General features: G+C 38.4%; 2 protein-coding genes across 2 annotated transcripts; both read left to right on the forward strand.

Moving 5' to 3' along the window:
* LOC115925835 (uncharacterized protein K02A2.6-like) lies at window positions 1–4,125 on the forward strand. Its single transcript, XM_030989827.1, has one exon. The coding sequence runs from the start codon at window positions 1–3 to the stop codon at window positions 4,123–4,125; it is 4,125 nt and encodes a 1,374-aa protein (XP_030845687.1).
* Window positions 4,126–11,136: 7,011 nt separating this feature from the next.
* LOC100889244 (beta-1,3-galactosyltransferase 1) lies at window positions 11,137–13,373 on the forward strand. Its single transcript, XM_003727971.3, has one exon. It carries the CDS (start codon window positions 11,544–11,546, stop codon window positions 12,621–12,623), a length of 1,080 nt encoding a protein of 359 aa, XP_003728019.2. The 5' UTR covers window positions 11,137–11,543; the 3' UTR covers window positions 12,624–13,373.
* The last annotated feature ends 13,134 nt before the right edge of the window (window positions 13,374–26,507 follow it).

Below are 26,507 nucleotides of genomic sequence, written 5' to 3' on the forward strand. Positions count from 1 at the left end.
ATGCCTACAACAGGCGAACATGAGACAGCCGCTCAGCAGCAGCCCGATGGCAATGTCGAGCAGAACGGGACGGCTGACCAGTCGCCTACGCAGCTAGCGACGGGTCGCACTCAGCAGAGAGTGTCAGCACCGCCTCCCGTGAGCGGGATACGACCACCACCCCAATTGACTATAAATCGCGGAGTGATTGAGGGGTGGAAAACATGGCGTCAGATGTGGACGAACTACAGCGTGGTAGCACATCTGGATCGCCAAGCATCAGTGTACCAGACGGCATTGTTTTTGCATACAATCGGCCCGTTGGGACTAGAAATATACAACAGTTTTGTTTTCGCTAATGCCAATGGGGAAACTAGCAACCTGGATGAGATAATAGAGGCATTTGAACGGTACGCTGTCGGTGAGAAGAATGAAACCTACGAGAGATACCTCTTCAATAAACGGCAACAAGAACCAGGTGAGAGTTTTGAGTCATTTCTTGCCAATCTCAGATCTCTCGCCAAATCATGTAATTTCTGTAAATGCATGACAGACAGCCTCCTCCGGGACAAGATAGTGCTGGGCACCAATGATGCGCAGACGAGGAAGCAACTACTACAAGAAAGGAAACTGACACTCGGTGGCTGCATCGACATCTGTAAGAGCGCAGAGACAGCTGAATCGCACCTCAAAGCTTTCAGTGAGGCCGGTAGCAGCAGATCAGCGGCTCATATCCATAAGATCCGGCCAAGCTTTAAGAAAGGAAAGCAGAGCGGTGGACCAAAAAGAGATAACAGCAAGCGCAGCACTGGCAAAGCAGCAAAATCTCAATGCAAGTACTGTGGCAGGGAGCACCCGAGGGACAAAAACAAATGTCCAGCCTACGGACAAACCTGCAAGGCATGTGGAAAGCAAAACCACTTCGCCAATGTGTGCATGCTGAGCAAACGAATGCACCAAGTAAATGATCCAGCCGACAGTGACTCGAGCACCGAGTATATAGACAATGTCACAATCACCATCAACACCGTTAAACCGAGAGATGAGGTGTATGCCAGAATGATGATCAATGAGAAAGCAGTAGACTTCCAGGTGGATAGCGGGGCTAGTGCCAACATCCTGCCATTGAGACACCTGGAAGGGGCTGACTACGTCCTGAAACCTAGCAAGAAAAAGCTCATGATGTGGAACGAAATCACAATGGCCATCGAAGGCGTCAGCAGGGTCAAGATGCTAAACCCCAAGACGAAGCAGAAATATTCGGTGGAATTCATAGTGGTGGACAAGGACTTCACACCGTTGTTGGGAAGCACAGTCAGCCAGCATTTGAAGCTCATCACGGTCAATAATGAGAACTTCATAAGAGTTCACGCAGCTTCCAGCCAGAAAGACAAGGCATGCAAGCCTGAAGAACGCTATGCAGAAGTCTTTGATGGAGAGCTGGGAGAGATGCCTGGAGAGGTCAACCTGCAAGTGGATAAAGAGGTGCAGCCCACCATCTTACCTCCAAGAAGACTACCCCATGCAATCAAACAAAAAGTGAAAGCAGAGTTGGATCGCATGGTTGACCGTGAAGTGATCGCGAAGGTGACAAAACCGACGAGTTGGGTCAGCCAACTAGTGGTGGCTGAGAAAAAGAATGGTGACCTTAGGATATGCATTGATCCACGGCCACTGAACAAGGCACTCAAACGCGAGCACTACCCTCTACCTATAGTTGAGGATATCTTGCCAGATCTCAACCAAGCAAAGATCTTCAGCAAGCTTGATATGAGTTCTGCATTCTGGCAAGTGAAACTTGATGAGCCCTCAAGCCACCTGACGACATTCAACACGCCCTTTGGCCGCTACCGATGGCGCCGTTTACCATTCGGTACAAGTGCCTCATCAGAAATCTTCCAGCAAAGATTGCATCAAGCACTTGAAGGACTGCCAGGGGTGATTTGCGTAGCAGACGATATCCTTGTGTATGGGAAAGGGACAACGATGGAAGAAGCAATCATCGACCACGACTCGAAGCTTGAGCAATTGTTCCAGCGATGTGTTGAACAACACATCAAGCTCAACAAGGAGAAGTCCGTGTTCAGAGCAACTGAGATTCCTTTCCTAGGACATGTCGTCACAAGTGCAGGACTACAGCCTGATCCAAAGAAGGTTGCTGATGTCCTCAAAATGCCAAATCCCTCTGACGTACAAGGCGTGCAGAGGTTAGTGGGATTTGTGAACTACCTAAGCAGATTCTTGCCCAGTCTGTCCGATACGCTAGAACCCATCAGACAGCTGACACGCCCAGACATAGCATGGGAATGGTCTACAGAGCAAGCCAACGCAATGTCAAACATCAAAAGAATGGTTTCAGAAGCACCACTCTTGGCCTACTACAACCCTAAGGAAGAGCTAACCATCCAATGCGACGCAAGCAACAAGGGTTTGGGAGCAGCACTTCTGCAGAATGGACGCCCCATAGCGTATGCCAGTAGATCCTTGACCGACACAGAATCGCGGTACGCCTCAATTGAGAAGGAAATGCTAGCTGTAGTGTTTTCAATGGAGCGTTTTCATCAATACACGTTTGGTCGATTTACTAGCGTTGTGAGCGACCACAAGCCGCTTGAAATGATCATAAAGAAGCCGCTGGTGAAGGCTCCGAAACGCCTTCAGGGGATGCTCCTCCGTCTTCAAAAATATCATTTTGATATCAGCTATCAACAAGGAAAGCTCATGTATCTCGCAGATACCTTGTCGCGGGCAGTTGGTGGTGATCCAAGCGAAGTGAATTTCTTTGAAGAAGTGAATATGGTAGCACATTTACCTATCCGAGATGAGCGCCTTCAGCAAATTCGTGAGCAGACCGCTGCAGATCAAGTACTTCAGAAGCTCAAGAGCGTCATCGTCAGCGGGTGGCCGAATGACCGGCACACTCTGCCTGAGGAGCTAACACCATATTTCGGTTACAGAGATGAACTAGCAGTTCATGATGGTCTAATCTTCAAAGGAGAGCGTGTGATAATTCCAATAAGCCTTCGCAGGGAGATGAAGGAAAAGATCCACTCATCCCATCTGGGCATGGAAGGGTGTCTTCGACGTGCTCGCGAATCAATCTTTTGGCCTGGTATGGCTAGTGAAATCAAGCAGTTTATCGCGACATGTGATGTATGCCGATCATACGAAGTCAAGCAACAAAAGGAGCCTCTGATGGCTCATGATCTGCCTCAAAGGCCATGGGAAAAAATAGGCACAGATCTTTTCTCATTGAAGGGAAAAGATTACATGGTAACCGTCGATTACTACAGCAACTTCTTTGAAGTTGACCGATTGGATAACACAAGTAGCCAATTGGTGATTCGAAAGCTCAAAGCACACTTCGCGAGATATGGAAGCCCTACGCAAGTCGTTAGCGACAACGGGCCCCAGTATACATCAGCCGTGTTTCGGCAGTTCGCAAGTGAATGGGATTTCGAGCATCTCTGCAGTAGTCCCGGTAACAGCAGAGCCAATGGAAAGGCAGAATCCGCAGTCAAAACAGCAAAACGCATCATCATGAAGAGTGATAAGTCGCGGTCCGATACTTACCTTGCATTGTTGGATCACCGCAATACACCTTCGCAAGGTCTGGATACAAGTCCGGCCCAACGACTTATGAATCGCCGTACACGCACGCTCTTGCCTACTTCAGCGAGTCTACTCGAGCCAAGGGTAATACGTGAACGTGAGAAGATGCAATTACGTATCGCAAAGCAAGCGTACAACTACAACAAATCTGCAAAAGATTTGACCCCACTGCAGGAAGGTGATACCGTGCGAATGCAACCTCTTGTCCAGGGGCAAAAGAACTGGGAAAGAGCAATCGTGAAGCGACGCTTGGATGAGCGTTCCTACGTTGTCGAAACGCCCTCCGGCATCTACCGTCGCAATCGCGTACACTTGCGTCAAACACCTGAAAATCCTCCTGATGAAACAACCACGAGCAGCAACGAAACCGCGGAAATTCAACACGCAAATGACCACAATGCAACACCTGATGAAACTGAAGCGCGGCCTGCCCCTCAGGCAAGCCAATCAAATGACATTGAACTAGCGCCGAAAACTCGTTCAGGGCGTACGGTCAAACGTCCAAACTATCTGAAGGACTATGTTACTCGTTAATTTGCATGCCCGTGGATAAATATTCATGCTCCTATAACTGACATATTCGATTATCACGTTTATTTGAACGTTATACAGGAAGTGATATTTTCTTGATCTTTGAGTAAAATGTTGATCTATTATTGCCATGTGGATCTCAATTCACTAGTAAGAAGTTTACTACATTTTATAGATATGTTCAACTGCAAAGCAAAGGACCTACACTAAGTCATGTATATGCTTTTTTCCATACAGGATGAGATGGGAACAAACTTGTAAATATCATAGAGTTAGTTATTAGAGTTAGAAAGTACATAGTAAGACATTACATTGATTCATGTTCCAGAGCTGTACTCATCATTTATTATGGTCAAATACAAATTCATAGTAATCATAGCAGATGAAAGTGAAATGACATTGATTCGTAATTAAGCAGAATACGAGTAACGAGGCGACAATTTGTTAATTGTCTGTTACATGTTTAGACATTGAAATAAATCAATAAGTTCAAATTACCGTACCATTTGTCAGAGACACGTAACAAGTGTTTTATACAAACAATGTGGAAATTTATTATTATTGCTTAGGAAAACAGTAGTAACTGATTATACTTGAGTGTAATTTTGAGTTGAATAAGTGCACGTATTTACTCAAAGTTGTATCAGACAGTACAAATAATTGGATAACAATATTATACAAGATCAGCAAATGATCAACCTGACCTCACATTCCAAAATCGTATGAAATTAATAAGTTTTACAACAATAACAAATATTTGAGTTTTATTTAAAGAAAATCATTTAAGAGTTTTTCTAAGATTTTCATATTAGAAAGGAAAGTTTTTTATCTAGCAAAAGGCTATAAGTGTACATTCAATAGTTAACATTTTAATTTGAAAAAAAAAGGGGATGTTATGATATACATGTATGTATCCTACGGGATTGAATGACTTAATAAAGTCCACGCATGCGCGTGTCTTATATATCTGAACTACGTCTCAAGACATTTACACCCGGGCTATATATCAGGCTTATCGAAAAAGAACAGCGAGGGATATTCTGCAGTCGTTATTTCACCGCTGTCTTATTGTATTGTATTAGTTAAGTCTTATTTTGAGCGTATACCAAGGTTGTAACTTGTAGAGGAATCATGTACTTTGAAGAATGCTATCAGTTGTCTGATGACCGCTTGCAAGGCGTGAAACTCGGAGTACACCATCCATGTCCCATTAGTCTGCCTTATTAAATATTTATATACCGGTATATTATGTTTTTGTATAAGCAAATGGTACTGGTACACTAAGCAAACTTCTAGGGAAAAAGATTTCTAAAATCGATAAGTTTGGCCATGTTTTATAGGCTGAGTTGTCGCTCCATGGTGTAATCATTAAAAAAAAAAAAAAAACAAGGTTATTTAATAAAAGGATCATGCGACAAATAATCATTGTGATTCAAATTGATGCAAGGATTTTTTTGAATAAGCAATGCTTTTCACCAGAATCTTCTTTGTAAAAACGACTTTTACAAATCTCAGCCATGCAAATCTGCCACTGTGTTGTAAGATCACTTTCAGATTAGGAGAAGTGTATTCTGTAATGAGTATTTTACATTGAATGGAACGTCTCAACTCAGTAACACTATGAACATGATAGACAAAGAGAGCGGACAAAATATACAGTTCCTCAGGTAGACAAAGGAACATTCCTTCACTGCTATTGTGTAAAACAGGTGTCACATGCATATTCACCTGTTCAACACATTTTTACATAATAGCAGTGAAGGGATGTTCCTTTGTCTACCTGAGGAACTGTATATTTTGTCCGCTTTCTTTGTCTGCCATGTTCATAGTGTAAGCATGGCTGAGAATTGTAAAAGTTGTTTTTACAAAGAAGATTCGGGTGAATAGCAGTGCTTATTCAACCAAATATTCGCATCAATTTGAATCACAATCATTATTTGTCGCTTAATCCCTTTTAATGACCTTGTTTTCTTTCTCGTTTGCAAGGGGAGAAGAAGATATGTCACGTTAAAGACATCATAAAGATCAGTGTTGTATGCGTATATATTATATACACAGGCCAGTAACAGCTATGTAGCTTGTAAATTTGTAAGAGGGAAAATGCTGATTGAAATGATAATGATGAAATAGCAAATAATTGAGGAGTATCATAGGTACCAATTCAATGGATATTTGTATAACAGAGAGCCCCCGTCAGTACTAAAAGAGCCCCCGTGAGAAGGCTCACGGGGGCTCTTTTTTGGGGGGAAGAGCCCCCGTGGACAAAAAATTAATTTGAGCCCCAAAAAATTAATTTGAGCCCTGGTTGTAGAGGAATCATGTACTTTGAAGAATGCTATCAGTTGTCTGATGACCGCTTGCAAGGCTTGAAACTCGGAGTACACCATCCACGTCCCATTAGTCTGTCTTATTCAATATTTATATACCAGTATATTATGTTTTTGTATAAGCAAATGGTACTGGTACACTGAGCAAACTTCTGGGGAAAAAGATTTCTAAAATCGAGAAGTTTGGCCATGTTTTATAGGCTGAGTTGTCGCTCCATGGTGTAATCATTAAATAAAAAGAAAAGTCAGTACAGCCCCCAAAATAGGATCAGATATCTATGAACCTTCCCCCTCCTACTTCTCCTTCGTATTTGAAGATTGTTGGACATTTTAACTGCGTGGCAATGTCTACTATTATATGTAATTTCCAATAAATGCATATTTCCGACAATTCCACTTTCTTGAGGGCTTGGTATTTTGATACTCTGAAACAAGCAGAAAGCCATGTTATCAATGCTAACCGCACCATCACATTCCCGAAGTGCGCGCGTTGCAATAAAATATTGTCGATTACTATTGCGGTATAAAATAGTCTGGGAGAAAATCAATAAGCAGCTTTGTTACTCCGATACAAAGCAGAAAGCCGCCCATGTTACATCAATTAAAGAGAAGGTTGAGTTCTGGGGAAAGGTAAAACAAAAATTATTTGTGAGCGTTCAATGCAAGTGTAATAGAACATCAAAGAAAAAAGTTATTCCCTGAAAATCTATTTCAAATGACTTCATATCCCAGATATAACAAGTAACATCTTTGTATGCCTGCCCGATTTGTATGCCATATGTTTGTGTAGTCCCATATCAATATCTTTCTGTTTACAGTGCTTGTTACTTTACCAAGACTGGGCCAAATTTTTTATCATTTTGATGACTCCAAAACCTTGCACTACACACCAATACTTACATGTTTATGCTAGATGATTAACCTTCTCTGATTGCTTCCCAAAAAAAAAAAAAATTCAAAATCTATTTTCCACATTATATTATCTTCAGGACATGTACGATATACAACACATCCATTTAGAAAGGAATATAATAGACTAGCCCATGCAGTAGCTGTACGTCTTGACATTCTGAGTGATAAAAGTGCTGAGATATTATGACGGCACTCATTTGTTTTGCTTGTACCTCTGACATTTTTACCTCTGACATTTTTACCTCTGACATTTTTACCTCTGACATTTTTTCCTCTGACATTTTTTCCTCTGACATTTTTACCTCTGACATTTTTTCCTCTGACATTTTTACCTCTGACATTTTTACCTCTGACATTTTTACCTCTGACATTTTTACCTCTGACATTTTTACCTCTGACATTTTTTCCTCTGACATTTTTTCCTCTGACATTTTTACCTGGCACCCATTAATCATACATTTTAACAGTATCAAAGACACCAAATTTACCAGTCGAAAATGAGAAAAGGGGAACTAAAATAAGGCCAAAAGGCTTTGTAAAATAAATTTCCTATAAGTATAAAATTATTATTTGTTTTTTTCAACTTATTTTGTGACTAAAAGACATGTAAACAAATTAAAAACAAACAGTGGATAAAACAATTTTAAAAAAGCCAGAAGAACACAAAAGGGAATTTATTTTGGTAATGAATTCCAAATCACCGGGAGATTGCACCGAGGAGATTTTTCATCATACATAACAAATAATTTTCCAACGATGAAAATTGGTACAATTTCTTGTGTTATAATTATGAGTACTAAGATTCGTAGGGAGCATGTTCGAGATTTTATAAGGAAGAAGATTATGAAAATAAAGGAACCCTAACACTGCTGTATGATACTGGTATAAATCAAATACAGTTTTGAGCTTGATAAAAAGAGAAGCGGAATGAGCAAGATAATGGCTACTGGTACAAATACGCAGTATTTTTTTCTGTAATTTAAATAACATTTTCAGTTTCAGTTTGCCACAGTTACCCTAGACACTGACACAATATGATACATGTGGTATTACAAGTGCATTATATAATGACAAGAGAGCATGATCTGAAAGATACCCTGTCGCTCATATAGTTGGAATATTCCTTTTTTTACCCCAATTTATGGAATTATTTTAGAAATGATTTATTCCTAATAGATCTAGATATTTGTATACATTCTTAGGTTTTATTGAATAATAATTTGCCAGTGTTTGTTTTGCGTGACTGCTAAAGCATGTGTATGATAATATGCTTATCAACTAGTAGACCTACGCCCTTAAGTCATAAATGACAGTAATGAGGATTAATGCCCCCGCAAAAGGGCACTAATATAGCATATCGACACGGTTTTGATCCTGGGGCCTCACAGTAACGAGGCCATTGCTTTGTCTCTGAACCATGACTGTACGCAGCGGGGGCTAGGGTAGGGGGGGGGGGCAGTTCCCACAAATAAAAAAAAATAAAAAATAAAATGCAATAAATTTTCAATAATTCATTGCATTTTACCCCGGTCCCCAATATGAAAAAAAATCCTCTGTGTGCTCTTGCCTTGAGCCATAATGCATGGCCGTACAGAGGATTTGTTTATGTTGGGAACCAGGGGGAAATTCAATGAATTATTGAAAATTTAATAAAACCGAATCGAGCCTTGTAAGATGGAAACAAAATCCCAGTGCAAGTTATGCGTATTGTCTGCATCTACGTATACATCACTGGCTAATCGGGGGGGGGGGGGGGGGGGGGGGGGGGGGGGGGGGTCCTCCTTTTTGGGGGCGACCTAACAAAATGGAAATGGTAAAAAGAGAGAACGATGGAAGAACAACATGAGAAGAGAAAGAGTGAATAATGTAAAAAGAGAAGAAGATAGAGGATGAAGGAAAAGGAGAGAGACAGAGAGAGGGAGAGAGAGAGAGATAGAGAGAAAAACAAAACAGGACGACCATGAAATTCCCTGTTTACAGATTACATTTCCGATGAGTTGGCTCGACATGTGCTTAAAAGTTTGCGGACGAAAGTACAACAATAAAATAGAAGTTGTATAAAATTTTCTTTAAGAGAGAAAGAGAGATTATTTCTGAAATTAAATGAAAGGGGCAATGTGACTTTTGAGGAGGAAATTTACAATTTCTATCGCTCGTGACCACTATTTGGAACTTACACCTTTTAAAAAAAATTCAAGAACCCCCTCCGCTTTGATATACGTGTTTCTCAAGACAACCTTTTGTTGTATAAAATTGAAGAGAATGTGAGTTTCATGTAGTTAAAGCTTCTAACAACCACTCCCGTGGACTGGGGGAGGGCGGAGGGGCCTGGGAGCCCCCCTCACTCGAAATTTTCGGCGATTGCGCCGCAACCGCTTGGAATTTTAAATTTTCGTTTCATGAATTTTTTCCCTCAAGTATAAGCACATTTTGATACCGTTTTCGTCGAATACTGGATATACCTGTAAGGTGTTATCACTATGAACATGGCAGACAAAGAAAGCGGACAAAATATACAGTTCCTCAGGTAGACAAAGGAACATCCCTTCACTGCTATTATGTAAAAATGTGTTGAACAGGTGAATATGCATGTGACACCTGTTTTACACAATAGCAGTGAAGGAATGTTCCTTTGTCTACCTGAGGAACTGTATATTTTGTCCGCTCTCTTTGTCTATCATGTTCATAGTGTATATAACAATCAGTATGCACATGTCATCAAACAAGGTTATCGTTATAATTGCAAATATTCATGTACAAGCAGAAATGTGAATACAGGTTTAGATGTATTTCTTCATAAGTGGGAGATATGAATTGATATCAAATTTGATATGTTTCTCAAAGTAACGGGGAGCTCAAAATAGCCCAACGCAGTAAGGGTTAAAGACTACCGGCAAAGGTTTTGCCCCTGTACCTCATCCGTAAAGAAAGAAGTGGTTCCCAAGACATTCTTTAGTTGTATACAATTGGAGAGAGTGTGAGTTTTATGTAGTTAAAGCTTCTAACAACCACTCCCGCGGGCCTTCTATTATTTATAAAATTTGTAAATGGTTGTAAGACAAGAAATATTTTCAGCTAAATTACGAAATCAACTACCATCATTTGATATAATTTTATCAGCTGTAAAACGTTATTATGAAATGGAAAAATATATATACCAAACAAATCTCAGAGAGAATAAATTGAAAAAGAAATGGTTTCACTTTAGAAAATGTTTTGAGGGTGTTGGAAATGTGCTAACATAAACATGATCATGTATTTTATGTTTGTTTTTGTTTTTTAATTATATATTTAAAGTAATAATTTTGTCATAAATGTTTGTTTTTATCTGCCACAAAAGTTTTCAGCCGTGATGATTATTATCTGAGTTAAGCCATTATGTATGGAAATTATTTATTTAATTATTTGTGTATGATATATGGATATACTGTATATGATGGAACTTGTTTTGAAAATAAAGAACCCTGTGGAAGGGGAAAAATAATTATAAAAAAAAAAAAAAACTTCGTTAGATGTCGCCAACATTCGTCAGAAAAGTTGGCGACATCCTTGTTATGCAGATGGTTTTTCTACGGGCCATTCTTGACCAGAAGTGCGTTTCAAACTCACTGATGTGGGCATAATCCCATTGAATGTTAGGTCCAGGATTTAGGTATTAAGGGTGTGTCCTGCTGCCCGAATACAAAATTCGCTGCCCGGCCTTTGTGTGCTCTTTAAAAAGAGCACACAATATGGGCAGTGCAATTTATCATGCAGATTGGATTCTGTGAAATACTATTATTCTTATCAGGTGAATGAAAAAGTTTGTATCGAGGCACTTGATTAACTTGGGGTGTCATTGAGAATGCCGTAGATTTGGCCACAATCCGTTCTGGATTTCAGTACCTCAGCGGTCACCCCGCTGTTACTATAGTAGCTTCTCGAGTTTGCACACGTACCGCAGATTCTCCGTCCGCGTTGAGCTGGCGAAAACTCCCCATGAACTCGAGACCTCGACCACCTCATAAAGGGAAGGCACGGGTTGGTTGACGCAGAGGGGGTGCAACAGATTTCATGGACTGCCTACTTCCCTGATAATTATGAACCCTATTGAACATTGGACTCTGGCTATACTATATTCATTGTCGCCTACCTGGTGCATTACATGCCTTCGATTTCTTGGATCATTCGTCTCTCGTCAACATGGCGTCCATAAAGAAGATACTGAAGCTGAAGATATTCCTGTGCTTGCTTTTAGTATATTCTGCATCTAGCTTTCTCATTTACTTAAGGAAATCAGTGTTTCAAAAGATTACTTTGACCGAAACGCATTCTGAAGTGCGAAAAGCGCTACATGAAGTTGAAAACGAAACTCGCTTATCAAACTGTTTTAGTGATGAAGAGAAACTGCTTGGTTGGAGACAGACTGTTCACTGGGAGTCCAAATTAGACCAGCATGAGTATCGCTATCTCATCAACCCGGAGAATGGATGCAAGAAATCAGAAAACTTGACATTGGTTATCCTCGTAAAGACAACAGTGGGTAGTGTAAAACGGAGGACTATCATCAGAGAAACGTATGGCAAGGGAGTGGTTAAATACAATGTTTCTGCGAAGATTGTATTTCTTACTGGATTCTCCGGGGAATATAATTCCACTCTGCAAGCCCAGCTCCAAAGTGAGGCTGATATTCACGGAGATATTCTACAAGAGGACTTTATTGATAGCTACTACAATCTAACCATTAAACTCATCATGGCCGCCAAATGGGCATCCACATTCTGTAACAATAGTTATTATGTAATGTCGATAGATGACGATGTCATCGTCGACATCGTTAACCTTGTCAACGATCTCGAAGCAAATACGTTTCGTTCGAAGTTTGTGTTGGCCGAGCCTGCAATTGACTGGGAAGTGCATCGGGATCCTGGAGACAAGTGGTACACTCCATATCAATTCTATCCGGAGGAGTCATGGCCTCCTTTTCCTCGAGGATACGCGTATATCGTCTCCAGAGATGTCGCCCATGATCTCTATCGTGCCTCTCAGAAGATGGCTGCACCGATACCCTGGGACGATGTATATTGTGGTATGCTCTTACAGACATTAGGGGTGGAGATGAGAAATATAATACCTTGGTTTCAGACTAGACATGGACATGAGAAACCAATAGCTCCGTTGAAAACTCAACACCACTATGTGATTTGGGATTCTGTACAGAAGCCCCCAAGGAATACCTGGAGAGCAATTGAACATAGATACAAGAACATTCACAACTTGTAGCGAAGTTTGCCCGTCCAGGAAGATCTTACATAGGAGAAGCCGTACGATGGATCGACAATGTGTTATTTCATTGATTTCCTTTCGTATTCATTTTTTCAGAGTTTTGAAACAATTGGAGACGTCGTTTTGCAAATAGGTCAAAGTTTGATATACACAAGTAAATAGATGTTAGTTATGAACGGAAGTCATTCACAGGATACTTTTAAATCCAACGTGGGGTTCAACAATGTGATCCTCTGTCACTATATTCATTTTTATTAGAAATTGAGATTTTGGCGAACGTAATCAGGAAGAAAAATGTTATTCATGCAAATGATGTAACAATCTTAAACCAGATGTGAAATTACGAACAGTTCAAAGTTAATTTTTTTTTTAGATCGCCAACGAGCGAAGGGCGAAAGTCAGAAAGAGGGGTTTGCCTGCCACTACCACACAAACTAAGTACACCTTGTTCATTCTAAAGATTTTATCATAATACTCAATGTTTCATATGTGTTTTTCTTAAATTTGTTGCGAACACCCCTAAATCGGAGGGGGCGTCCAAAACAGAGGCCCTTTTGACGAAAAAAAGTATTTTGTGAATAAAATTTTGAGGGAACCTTGAGCCACCATGAATGTGGTGTCATATGAAAGCAAATTAAATTATCTATATTTTGATAACAATATCAACGGAATTGTGATTAATTAACATCGAAACTTTAAGTGAAAAACATGATTTTTGTGATTTTTTTTCTCGAATATTAAATTATAAATATTTTCCATCAATTTTGTTCGTTATTTTCCAGGAATTTGCCCATGTACATGGACAATATCATATCATAGCCAAGGTGGGTTACATATGGTTAAAATTGAGAAATAGATACTGAGTTTTCGTTTAAGATGGCTTGGTAGATTATTGGATGACAATAAAGGTCCATGGAAAGATATGTGTAATTATTGGTTTGATTTGCTAAGTGGCGTAAGTCTTCTGTTAAACTGTAACTATGACCATAAGTTATTCAATGTGCAGAAATCGCAACTAGGCGTTGTGGCGTGCGCCTGTAATCCAGCTAAAAAGTGGAAGTTACAAACTGATTCAGCCGAGGACGCAGGTTCGAAATTGAGTCACGTCTTTCGGATGGTGACGTTTAAAGGTCGGTCCCAGACGTAAATAATCATATCTGATTGATACACGTCTGTAAAAACCCAATACACACACACACTGATTTCTATCTAGAAATATTATAAGCCTGGAATTATGTGAAAGGTTTTACTTGTAGTGATAATTATTCTGTACAAGATGTTTATAAGATTTTATAAGTAAATAGTATGGCATAACAAGGATATTGTATTTGATACGAAGTCTTTATTTTACGCAGATTGGTTTGGTTGTGGAATAATTTATCTAAATGACCTCTTTGAAGTAAGACATTTTTTGTCTATTAGAGACCTGTCAGTACGCCTTGAGACTAAAAAAAGCAAGCAAAATCTTTTATTCGATTATACTAAATTGAAGAAAGCTATTCCAAAGATATGGTTCAGTGATCTTTCAAAGGGTGAAACTGAACCAGTATATTATATTCACTCTCTAGAAATTCCTTATTTTAAATTTGGAAGAGTGTCTTTACTTATCAGAGACGTAAGCAGCAAACGTTTATTCAATCTGATATCTTTTAAACGTACATTCAACAACAGATGCTGTCTTTTTGGGGAAAATATACTACAAAGAAATATTGACTGGTCTTCCGTGTTCAAAAGGAATTTAACATACAAGGGAACATCGCTTAAAGGAGTTTAATTTTAAATTGCTCTACAGTATACTACCTGTTACTAGTTAGAAACAATCTTTACAAATGGGGATTAGCAGACGACAGATACTGTTCCCAGTGCAATGTCATAGAGGACATAGTGCATGTGTTTATCGAATGTGAACAGAATAAGAATTTCTTTGATTATATCAAACATGTTGTGAAGTACACTTTTAATATTGATTTTGTCATGGATATCTCTTGATTACTTAAGATTAATATTGACAGAGATATACGTTGTAACAACGATCGCATTCTGGTGTATATACAAAATGTTAGTCATCCGGAATTAGTATGGATTTAATGAAAACCGTTTCAAACTAAGATACGTATTTGTTAGAGAAATCAAAAACAGAATTGTTGTATAAAATCGGGAGCTTAAAAAGCCTGACCCGAGGTTGCCAAAGAGACTGTTACAAGCACTTTAGATGAAAAGAAGCAAAATATTGTAAAGTTGAGAAAAAATATGTGATTTTTATTGATAAACAGTGTGCGTCAATTGTATTTGTTCTCACAACTTTATTTTGATGTTTGAATGTAAATAAACACCTCATTAGAGGCAAAAAAAAATCATGTGCACAGGATAGGTTTGTATCTCTGTTCAGTGAAAATTTATATTGATTTGATTTCCACAAAAACAACAAATTTTGCCCACATGTCCATTAACTGTATGCATATACGTGTAGTGTATTGACGACGTGTTTGGTGTGTTTACATCGACAGTTAAAGATAACTTTTTATTTATTTATTTATTCAGTTTTATTTAAAAACAGGGTAGTCTTTTCAGTGCCAGAGGCCTGCTTTACAAAAGAGCCCTGTACATACAAAGATTTACAAAAAAATGGAATACATTGTAGAAAACAAAGACATTATATAAACAACATACCATAAGAGAACTAAAACAACTTAAAAACTAGATCAAATTTAACATAAGGCCTGAACTATTAAACATTAAGATATTATTGATACAATACAAAATACAAATACAAATACACATGCCATAAATAAATAACAGACATAAAATCAAAATGGTAAAAGGTAAGAAGAAAAAAAAAACTACTACAGACTACACAACTACAAAAGTCATAATATAACATTAGGTACCAGTGCATGCATTAAAGTGGAGGGAGTGATTTAATTTGTTTTTTGAACATTTGGAGTGAAGTTGCCGTGCGAATATGAATTGGTAGATTGTTATAAATGCTTGGAGCGATGAAAGAAAAAGATCGTTTTTTAAATCCAGTCTTGGGTTTTGGGATAACATCCAGTAAGTCAAAGTCCATCTTTATCAATGAAAGCTTGACACAACATCGTAACAAACTCTACTGGAAAGTCAAAATTGGTCTGGAAGGAAAGTAAAGACTACAAACTCTGGACACAAGACGGCAAAATTACTGTCAAGAAACCGAACGGCGAAAAGGTGACTATTCTCAGAGAAAGAGACTTATCGAAACTAGGCATAAATTGTTGAAAAGCTGTGCTTCTTTGTCGAAATCTTATCTTATTTTGATTTAACGCATGTTCATTTCGTTCTCTGTGATTTTTGGCTAACAACGTTTATTTTCGTTATTTCATTTTTGTTTCGTTTACTATTCCATGTGAATTATTTACATGCCAATTAAGTTTGCGTGTGTATGTTGCAAGAAACCAGTAAAATGCAATCAGAGAGCTCTTCTCTGTACAAACTGTAAAAATTGGGCCCATATTACGTGTGCCCGTGTATCTCTATCTCAATACAATGATAGAAAAGAACATTTTGAAAATTGGAATTGTCCAACTTGTATCCTACAAGAATTGCCCTTTTTTAATGAAGAGTTAGACGTAGATTGTGAACCCTGTGCCGGTAATGAGTCAAACTTAGAACGTGACACGAATCTAATTAAGAATGTAGATCAAAATTATAGTATTTATGATAAAGGATTGTCAATATCCCATCTTAATGTTAGAAGTTTACGAAATAAAAAAGGAGAAATTGAAATTTTTATAAGTAACAATTCAGTTGATTTATTCACAATGTCTGAGACCTGGATTGACGATTCCTTTACTTCGAACATGTTAGACATTCCAGGTTACATCTTCGAAAGAAGAGATAGAGGTAGTCGAGGTGGAGGAGTTGGGTGTTACATAAGAAATAATATAGGATATGTTACAAGACGTGATCTTGAAAAAGACGATTTGGAAATAATGTGGTTTGAATTAAGGGCTAGAAATCGATTACCATTTTTTGTAGGTGTCGTATATCGCAAACCTACATGTATATCCTTTTTTAAAAGCCTAGAATCAAACCTAGACCAAGTATTTTCTTTTACAAATAATGTTATAGTCCTCGGTGACTTTAACTCCAATATGCTGACTAAAAATACCCTTTCAAATAAGATGCATGAACTTTGTTCCACCTTTCAGTTAACTCAGCTTATCCGAGAACCAACAAGAATAACTCCTTTCAGCAGTACTTTAATTGACGTTATTTGTGTTTCTAGTTCAATGTTATCCAATATAAAGCAATCTGGAACAATTTCAAGTGGACTAAGAGGCTGTTCACACCGCAATGAGATAGCGCGGTCTATCGTAGCACCCCTTTTTTTCTAGCGCGCGCTAGACCGCGCTATCTCTCGTGGACCACCCCCAAGAGGTGCTCCAGTGGCACGCCGTTTTGGCTCGCCGTGGCTCGCTGTTGGGCAGACCGAAACGACGTTGTACCTTCCAAACCGTAGAGATAGCGCGGTCTAGCGCGCGCTATCTCTGCCGGTGTGAACAGCCTCTAAGTGACCACTCCCTAGTCTATTTGATCCTTGGACATAATACCCCAAAAGCTAAGCCCGAAATCTTTTCATTTAGATCGTTCAGGCATTTTGTCGTCGAAGATTTTGTCGAAGACCTATGTAAAATACAATGGAATGATCTATTATCGTCCGAAGAGGACGTAGAGTATTGCTGGGAGAAATTCAGTGAAGCATTCAAGGCATTAGCTGATAAACATGCTCCCCATGTTACAGTAAGAAAGAAACTAAATAGGTCTCCCTGGATTACAACTGAATACCTGGCTCTATCTAGGGATCGTGATGTCCCGATGCTGTCTTCTTTTAAGTAAATCCTCTAATCACCATGGATTTGCTCTAAAAAAAAAAATCAATAATTAAATTCCTTTAGGTTAATATCAATTTCACGGAGTGATGACATAGATGATATAGATGACGAGTGTGTGAAATATAAATTTGAGCCGAAAAGGTGCGTTTTTGTAGATATCTATTCTTTTCCCTCTAATTTTGGCAAGTATCTCGGTGTATTAGCTGGACAAAAGGGATTTGACATTTTGTAGTGCAGAAAGTTGAAAGGATTTGGAGTGCTGAAGACAATTGATAAGTCCTTCTTCTGTACTCTGTGATGTTTTAGGAAATATGGGAATTGGCAGTCCCCCCCCCCCCCCCTAAAAAAAAAAAAACTCCCGGCAAAGGCTCTCCCCCTGCACCCCATCTGTAAAGATAGAAGTGGTTTCCAAGACAACCTTGTGTTGTATATAATTAGAGAGCGTGTGAATTTGATATAGTTAAAGCTTCTAACAAACACAACCGTGAACCTTTACACAATAATAGGGACTTTTAAATTTGCACGTCGACATAGTGGACTGCTACGTGTGATGTCCTTTTAAGGCACTGGCAGTGCCTTAAAAGAACGTCACAGTGCCTTAACTTCACACGTAGCAGTCCATTATGTCGACGTGCAAATCTAAAAGTCCCTAATTTCTTGCTGTCTGCTGCCTCGAGAACACTGGAGCGAAGAAAGGTTACAATGTATAGCTAGAATCCCTTTTCATGTAGATGTTCTACTACCATTCTTGACCAGAAGTGCGTGTTCTACTACTGAACGAGATGGAATGCCTAATTATTAGGGCTTTTTTGTGCTCCTTAAAAAGAGCACACAATAGGGGCAATGTAATTTAAATTTCAAGGGATGGATAAGACTGAAGTTTTTATCGCTCACGACGGCTATTTAGAATGTTCTGAATTGCCAAAACTCGAGAGCTTCTAGGGGCTCCGACTCCTGAATCCCTGGCTGAGGCAATGTCCCTGCAACCCACCAGGGGCACTAAGGCGGACCCCATGGACCCCATTAGTAAAGATAGGAGTGGTTTTCAAGGCAACCCGCTTCTAAATACAATTGTCCTTAGGAAAGAGTGGGAGTTTCAATAGCTCAAGACGGTCAATTTAAAGGTTCTGAATTGCTTTAACTCGAGAGCGTCCTGTGATTCCGCCCAGAACCCCCGGCAGGGACTCTGTCAGGCCCCCCAATCTCTGCCATGTTGTACGGATCCGTTAGAAAGCAAGATCCTCATTACTTTGGAGGCGCGATAGCCCAGTCGGTAGAGCAGTGGTCTCGTTATCCGGTGACCCGGGTTCGAAATCAAGGAAGGCATTAATCCTCACTACCAGGTCCCTCTGAGAAAACCTAAAGCTGTCGGCCATCTGGTTGCTTACTTACAAGCATTTATGATTTCTTAGCAGTCAGGTAAAATAAATATCACATTGATCACATTGATAGATAAGCCCTAATAAATAACTTATTAAATGTTTGTGCTCTGTATCTGTGCTGTGCCTCTTGACCCCATCCAGAATGGCTAGCGTTTACGTGCGATTGCAGTGTGCTTCGCGCACTCGTTCTATTCGACTATCCACCCCCTTTTTTTAAAATCCTGGAACCGCCGCTGAGAAATGTATAGTTTTACCCCTTTCCTCTTAATGAAGTACATGAATAAATAATTGTTGTTCGCAAACTTCAAAATTTAAAGTTCATAATCTGGTATTGTACGAATTACTAAGTCCCTGTATACACTGTTGGTCATAATGATGGAATAATTATTTTTACCCCAATTTATGGAATGATTTTGACAATGATTTATTCCTAATAGATCTAAATAATAGTTTACAGTCTCAGATTTTATTGAATAATAGTTTGCCAGTGTTTGTTTTGCGTGACTGCTAAAGCATGGGTGTGCTACTATGATAATTAACTAGAGGACCTACGTCCTCATAACTGATAGTAATGAGGACTAATGCCTCAAAAAAGGGCACTGATATAGCTGATCGACACGGTTTTATCCTGGGGCCTCACGGTAACGAGGCCATTGCTTAGCCCCTGAATCATGAATGTACGCAACGGGGGCTAGGGTACGGGGCCGCCCCCAGAAATACAAAAAACAAAGAAAATGCAATACATAATCAATAATTCATTGCATTTTCCCCGGTCCCCGACAGGAAAAAACCTGTATATAGGGCCATGCATTATGGTTCAAGGCATGGTCCTACAGAGGAATTTAAAAAAAAACGAATATTCAGTATGAAAAAGGGAAGAAATCGGTCATTTAAGATTTGAAGACTTTTCGTTAAATGCTAGGATATAATGTTTATCACATTTTTGAGTTAACGTGGTGTCAAGCCCTCACCCCCTTCTCTATTCTGGTTCTAGGACACCTAACCCCTGGACAACCACCCCACGGATAACCACCCCTAGGATAACCACCATCCAGGAAAACTACCCCTATGACAACTACCCCTTGGTCAACCACCCTCTAGGCCGACTACCCCCTAGGACAACTACCTCCGGACGACTACCTCCGGACGACTACCCGCTACGACAACTATCACAACTAACCCTCGGAAAACTACCCCCAGACAACTACCCCCTACGACGACCATCACAACTACCCCCCGGAAAACTTTCCTAGGGGGTAGTTGACTGGGGGCAGTTGTTCGGGGAGTAGTTGTCCGGGGGATAGTTGTCCTAGGCCGTAGTTGTCCGGGGTTAGTTGTCTTAGGGGGTAGTTGTCCTTCATTCCCCACTTTCACCCCCTTCGGAGCAATAAGCTTTTGAAGTTATGAATCTTCATTAATTTTAAGATTAATGAACACAATGGTATAAGAAGTTTGTGTGTCCCTAATTATTCTCCCTCAGAAAAAATGAACTTTTTAAATACGAGTACGCCAGACCACGTCCCAACTGGGTTGAAAATAGCCAGTATGACATTTGTTATCTTTGACATGACATGCTGATTTTGCAAACAAATTGCAAATCTAACAATAGGTACGGTGCGAACAAGTTGTTATTTTGACTCTATACAAGGGCAATGGAAGTACTGGGATTTGGTTTGGAAAATTTATTTGGGAAATATTGACACCCCTGTTGTGCGCCTTGGACCGATGTCCCTTGCGACCAGACTGATGCACGACTCATGGAATGCTAGATCATTCTACTGTACATAATTATCTCAGTTAAGCCCTTATCAAATTTGATAGTAAGACCCTTTTCACTATTTTAATGAAACTATTTCTCATTTAAAAAATGTATATACACATTGCTTTTTGTACATACATGTATATTTATGAAATAAATAAATATTAATGCAATAAACTGCATTCTAATGATTGTATCACCAAAGGCTCAAAGAGTTATAATAAGGATAAAGGAATTACTTTACGAGGAGAAAAACATTATTTCGAAAGTTAATTCGGTTTATTTGGCATCATAAAACACAATATAAATCATAAATACATAATAGGCCAGGACCTCTCAGAGGCAACCTGTGCTTTACAAGGTTAACGGAATATTAAATTAAATAGCGACAAAAATAAAATTGCAAGTTATATACATACAGTATGTACATTTAGAAAATGAAAAAAGAAAGAAAAAAGACCGACCATTTATATTCAGCAGGTATCAACCACGTATATGCACACACTTACAATCACACACAAACACTTGCGCAATACACACACAAAAGGGAAGAGCTCAGAATGAGAAAGAGAAGAAAGGGAAGAGGTGAGAAGAAAAAAAAGAAAGGGAAGCGGTCTGTTTTGATAATGTGTTTTGTTTGGTTGGTGTTGTTGGAAGATTCATATTCTCTTGTTATTTCGATGTACAAAAAGAATTGTATTGAATGCACCACCTTTTTATATGCATAGGTTGTTGGTGTGGTATGATAATAGCGAGTTTTCGCTCAGCGACGGACAGACCTTCTACGACGCAGAGCACTCAAGGTTACGGCCGTCGCACACAGACCGCCCTCGTTACAATACGCGGTTTCGCTTTTCGGTGAACGCGTACGTAGGTATTGCAATGCAATGCCAAGGCAATAGGCAATTTTCGTAATGTAACCAAATTTAATGCATACGTCTTTGTGAAGTGCCTCGATACAAACTATTTCATTCACCTGATAAGAATAATAGTATTTCAATAGACAGAATCCAAACTGCATACATCATAGTTGTTGCCAGTTCGACAAACATTAGGGAGATTTCGCAAGCTCATTGCGGACGGAGAATCTGCGGTTCGTGTGCAAAATCGAGAAGCTACTATAGTAACAGCGGGATGACCGCCGAGGTACTAAAATAAGCGAGTTCGTAATAGCCACTGGAGTCGTATGACGTCAACGTGTCATAGGTCACATGAACATAAACTCGCCCGTTCACTCGTACGCTCTGCGTAATGTACATAGGGCTACGTGAAAATATGTGCGTGTGTTCGTCCTTCACTGTTTAGTGTATGTTTTACCGGCTGTTCGCAGTGCTTTCTATCTTTTTATTCATCGAAAATTCCTACAACAGTTGTTGAAATGGATTGTGGAGGCTCCTTCGATAGACGATATACATTTGTGGACCGTCAACTCATCAAATTTCTCATAGAGTGGGACTCGGTTCACGAGGAAAAAAACGAATTCTCGTCTGAAATGTTTGTACAGATATCAAAATTGTATGGATTTAAAACTAAAATCAAGACGTTTCGCACTTATTCAATGTTTATTTGACTATGCTAACCTTGCATGATATACATAAACAAGTCAGATCAAAAGAAGTTGAAAATTATACAGAACAAAATGGTGAGATTCATCAACTGTTCTGGTCTAATTAGAACTGTTGGCTACAGCGAACTTTCTAAAGCTGTTTTTTTTTAAAGTCAACCAAAGATCAAAACAACTCGTATTGCCTCACGTGCATACAATATTATCATACTAGGTCGAATCATTATATTCGATCCAACTTCGATCTTGTTACTGACTTACATGATTATAATACAAGAAATAGCTGATTCAACTTCAACTTACCAGAAAGAGTAAGTAGTACTGGAAATTCATTTTATTACTTTGCCATAACACATTGGAATTCCCTTCCTAATGATATAAAGGAAATAGAAAACTTTGCTCATTTTAAGAGGAAATTAAAGGAATACCTAACACTTGAGTGTCAGAGGAGAGAAGCAAATGACATGTTATATGATTGAAATAGCCTGAATACAGATTATTTTCCTGCCGGTTCATACTTTTTAATTTTGCATATACTTATGTTTTAGTACGTTATAGAAATTCTACATAATAATTCATCATTATTTTCCTCTTCCTCCTCCTCCTCCTCCTCCTCTTCCTCCTCCTCCTCTCCCTCCTCTTTTTCATCTTCTCCTTCTTCTTTTTGTTCTTGTACTTATTATCATTTCTATCATCAGTTTAATGTTGTTATTATTATCATCATCATTATTATCTTTAATAAGTTTTTTTGCTTCTCTGTATGTAAATTACTACTTTAACTCATGAATTTTGTACATGACTGTCGGAGACCCCACTGAAAATAAGCTCTCGAGCTTTCGTGGGCTATCCTGTTATTCTTGTATATTGTTGTATGTTGGAAGCATGGCGAATAAAAATCAATCAATCAATCAGGAGTATATTCCTCGTGGTGTAATTTGATGATCTTAACACGCAAGGGGGACTCGCACCACGAGGAATATATAAACAGTTTTATAGTGTTTTTAGTCAGATTTCTTTTGATTTTAGTGATAAACAAAATCATTATAACGACATGAATATGGATATAACATGAATTGTTTTAAAACTTGAAGATAAATTGGTGAAATTTGATAAAAAGCCGTTTTGTGGCTTGGTCGAGACAAGTTGTGCTATTCGTGTAGTCCCGTCTGTACTGTATTGCGTGGCAGGGAATAGGCCATTTTCGTAATGTACGTAAGTCTTTGTGAAGTTCCTCAATACAAATTATATCATTCACCTGTCTAGTATTCGCAATAGACAGAATGCAAACTGCATCTATTAAGTGTGGCAACAACTAACTTTAATTGATAAATTGTTCTCTGTTTTAAATGTATTCATGCTTGGTATAAAATTTGCATAATATTTATTATCCTAATATTTGTATTTTGTTGGAAGCGAATGGAGAAAACAAAATCGAAAGATGTTTTTGTGATTCTAACAAAAAAATAACATATCTTGGTTTGAATCAAGAAACATTTACCATTTTTGCCTATGTTTGTTCTTATGTGATTGAAACAACTTTTCATGTTTTATTTGTGTGAAGAAAAGATTAGTAGAGAGAACCTTTACTCATAGTAATTTCTGTTCACGCTCCTTTCGACACAGACCTAAGATTTGTTGTTCCTCAGTCTAAAAGGGGTTTATCATGATAATCAGAGGCATCAAAACAACAATGAAAAGTTAAGATGGTATGCATACATCATACAGAAAGAGAGAGAGAGAGAGAGACAGAGAGACAGAGCGAAAAGGGCTGTGGTTTTTTCCATACTTGGAAGGCATTATACATGTAAAAATAATTAATGACGCGATCGTATGTAGCTTTTGTTTTGTGTATTTGTCAAGCTTTCTATCTATACTTCTTGATCTTCTTCAGGACTCATGTAGATAATTGACAGGTTTATATTGAAGATTATAACGGTGTATCGTTTTAATCTGCATCATGCATTTCTGAGTGGTTGGTCTGTGAAATGTGGAGTGCTCATTGATGCTATTTTGCGTATGTGTGTGAGATCAAGTTTTCTTGCTTTCGCATGCGTGTTTGTATTTTATTCCTATATTATATTTTTATTCTCTCGCTCTCTCTCTCGTTAATCCCTTGCTTTCTCTCTCTTTATCCTCCCCCTCTATATCTCTTTTTCCCTCTCTCTATCTCACTCTCTCTTATAGTACGCCCATCTTTCAGCGTCTACTTACAGCACGCCTTTCCTCTCTTTTATACACTCTCCAATCCAATCATTTCTGGTTTTCTGTAAAAAGCGTTTTACCCTCTCTTTATGTTGCCCACCTCTTATCCGACTTATTCCAGTTTACGTGAATAAAGCTATGAGGCGATAATTCAAAATGTAAATGGCTTTCATAATTATTGTTTTTAATTTCTTGCGATATTTCCCCTTCTACAATCTCTAAACAACAAGAACATTTTAAATCCCATGAGTTCAATCAGTCATAGATCGAACTTTCTCTTGTATACATATGTACAAAGACATATTATTGTCTGTTTGTAATTCTCTGAAACTGCGTTTATTTATAATTATTTACCCACTTAAACTAAACAATACATAACTCTTATATATAGTCAGTGTTGGTAAAAGTCGAAGGGATCGATTAAATCCTAAAACAGCTAGCTGCACACACACACTAAAAATATTTTTACCAACTTACCTTAACAACAACTTTTGGTACCTTTGTATAAACGAAACATCACAACTTCATCGAACAGATAAAATCCAAATATCCACGGATCTATTAGGTCTACGACATAACCAAATAAATGGCTTATCACATGATAAAACAGTCATTTAAAGCAAATTACAGTATTACTGCTTAGGTAAATACATGGAATATATATATATAATCCTACATGGTACATTAAGTGGACATCATAAAAATCCTAACCCTAACCCTAAAACCTAACCCTAACCCTAACCCTAATGTCTACTTAATGACTCATTTTTTCACTCTAAATGTCCCTCCAATGACGCCTTTAGTAAAATTACATATAATATATAGAGAGAGATATATAACAAAATTGGGCCTTCTATGAGAAATAAAACGTAAAAAACGTTAAGAGGACACCAAATTGTCCTCCTAATGACAAAATCATTACAACACAGGCTTATTATTAATGAAAGTGAACATAACAATAGAGACATAAATTGAAAGAATTTATAATGGAGTATAAGTTGATAACATGTACAATGGTAAAAACATTGTACAGGAGCATCGGATGTTTGAAATATATAACTCGAAAGAAATTTTCCGTGAAGATAAGAATAAATTTCTTTCATATTACATTGACGACTGTATACATGTCACAAATAGACTGGATTGTATATATACACGATCTGATCACGATTTGCTATAAGATTATTACAACGCGATCAAGATGACTTATTACTCTATTTTACTATATCAATAACTGTTGCATGCATGTCACGAACTAGACTAGATTATATCACAGTTAGGATCATGCATGATTAGTTGGATGTAAATGACAAAATACTTAAAACAATAAAGGCGATAGCAATAATAACAAACAATAGCACGACATGTATGGTTCCTATATAGTTATATGGTTCGAGTGGAATTGTAAAAGAACATTGAGTAGAAAAACTGATATCTTGTCACATTTTAACCATACACATAAACTGCACAATATAATTATACTTTACAACCTTGTTTTTTCGTCAAAATTGTTCATGAAGCACGACAGACTCTTAGGCTAACAACCATGAACAACACTGCATTGAAGTATTTGCTTAACATGGCATGTAGTTCAAGATATAGAAATAAATAATGATTGATTTAAATTACGTCAACTCTAATCCAATCTTTTTCTCTCTGTACTAGGATATAATATGATATGCTTGCAGTATTAAATCACAAATGCTTTGCCAAGGTCAAAGTACTTTTGAGGAGGCTGTATAGAATTAAAAACTCGCCCGAAAATAAATCTACCTTCTTCATATGCGTCAACAAATTATAAAGATATTAATCAAAAGTATCGAGACAGGGCATAATCAGTAATATGTTTATGATACTATATTTCATGCAATTGAACTTTAGATATCCTTCGATTAGTATTATTAGTTATCGGGTGGTCTGGTTACCGCCACACATATTGCTCCGGTTGTCTCATTTTCGCTCGCTGGATAATTGCCAGCACAAACGTAGCTAGTTTGACGGCACTACCAAACTAGAATGTTCCACTATGTTTCAGGGTGTATGCCATTGGGTGAACTGGGTGTGCGGAAATGGTGTGTTGGGGAGGAGAAGTGGGAGTGTTCG

Source organism: Strongylocentrotus purpuratus, unplaced genomic scaffold, assembly GCF_000002235.5.
Source record: "Strongylocentrotus purpuratus isolate Spur 01 unplaced genomic scaffold, Spur_5.0 spur5_scaffold_19, whole genome shotgun sequence".
NCBI classification, from domain to species: Eukaryota; Metazoa; Echinodermata; class Echinoidea; order Camarodonta; family Strongylocentrotidae; genus Strongylocentrotus; species Strongylocentrotus purpuratus.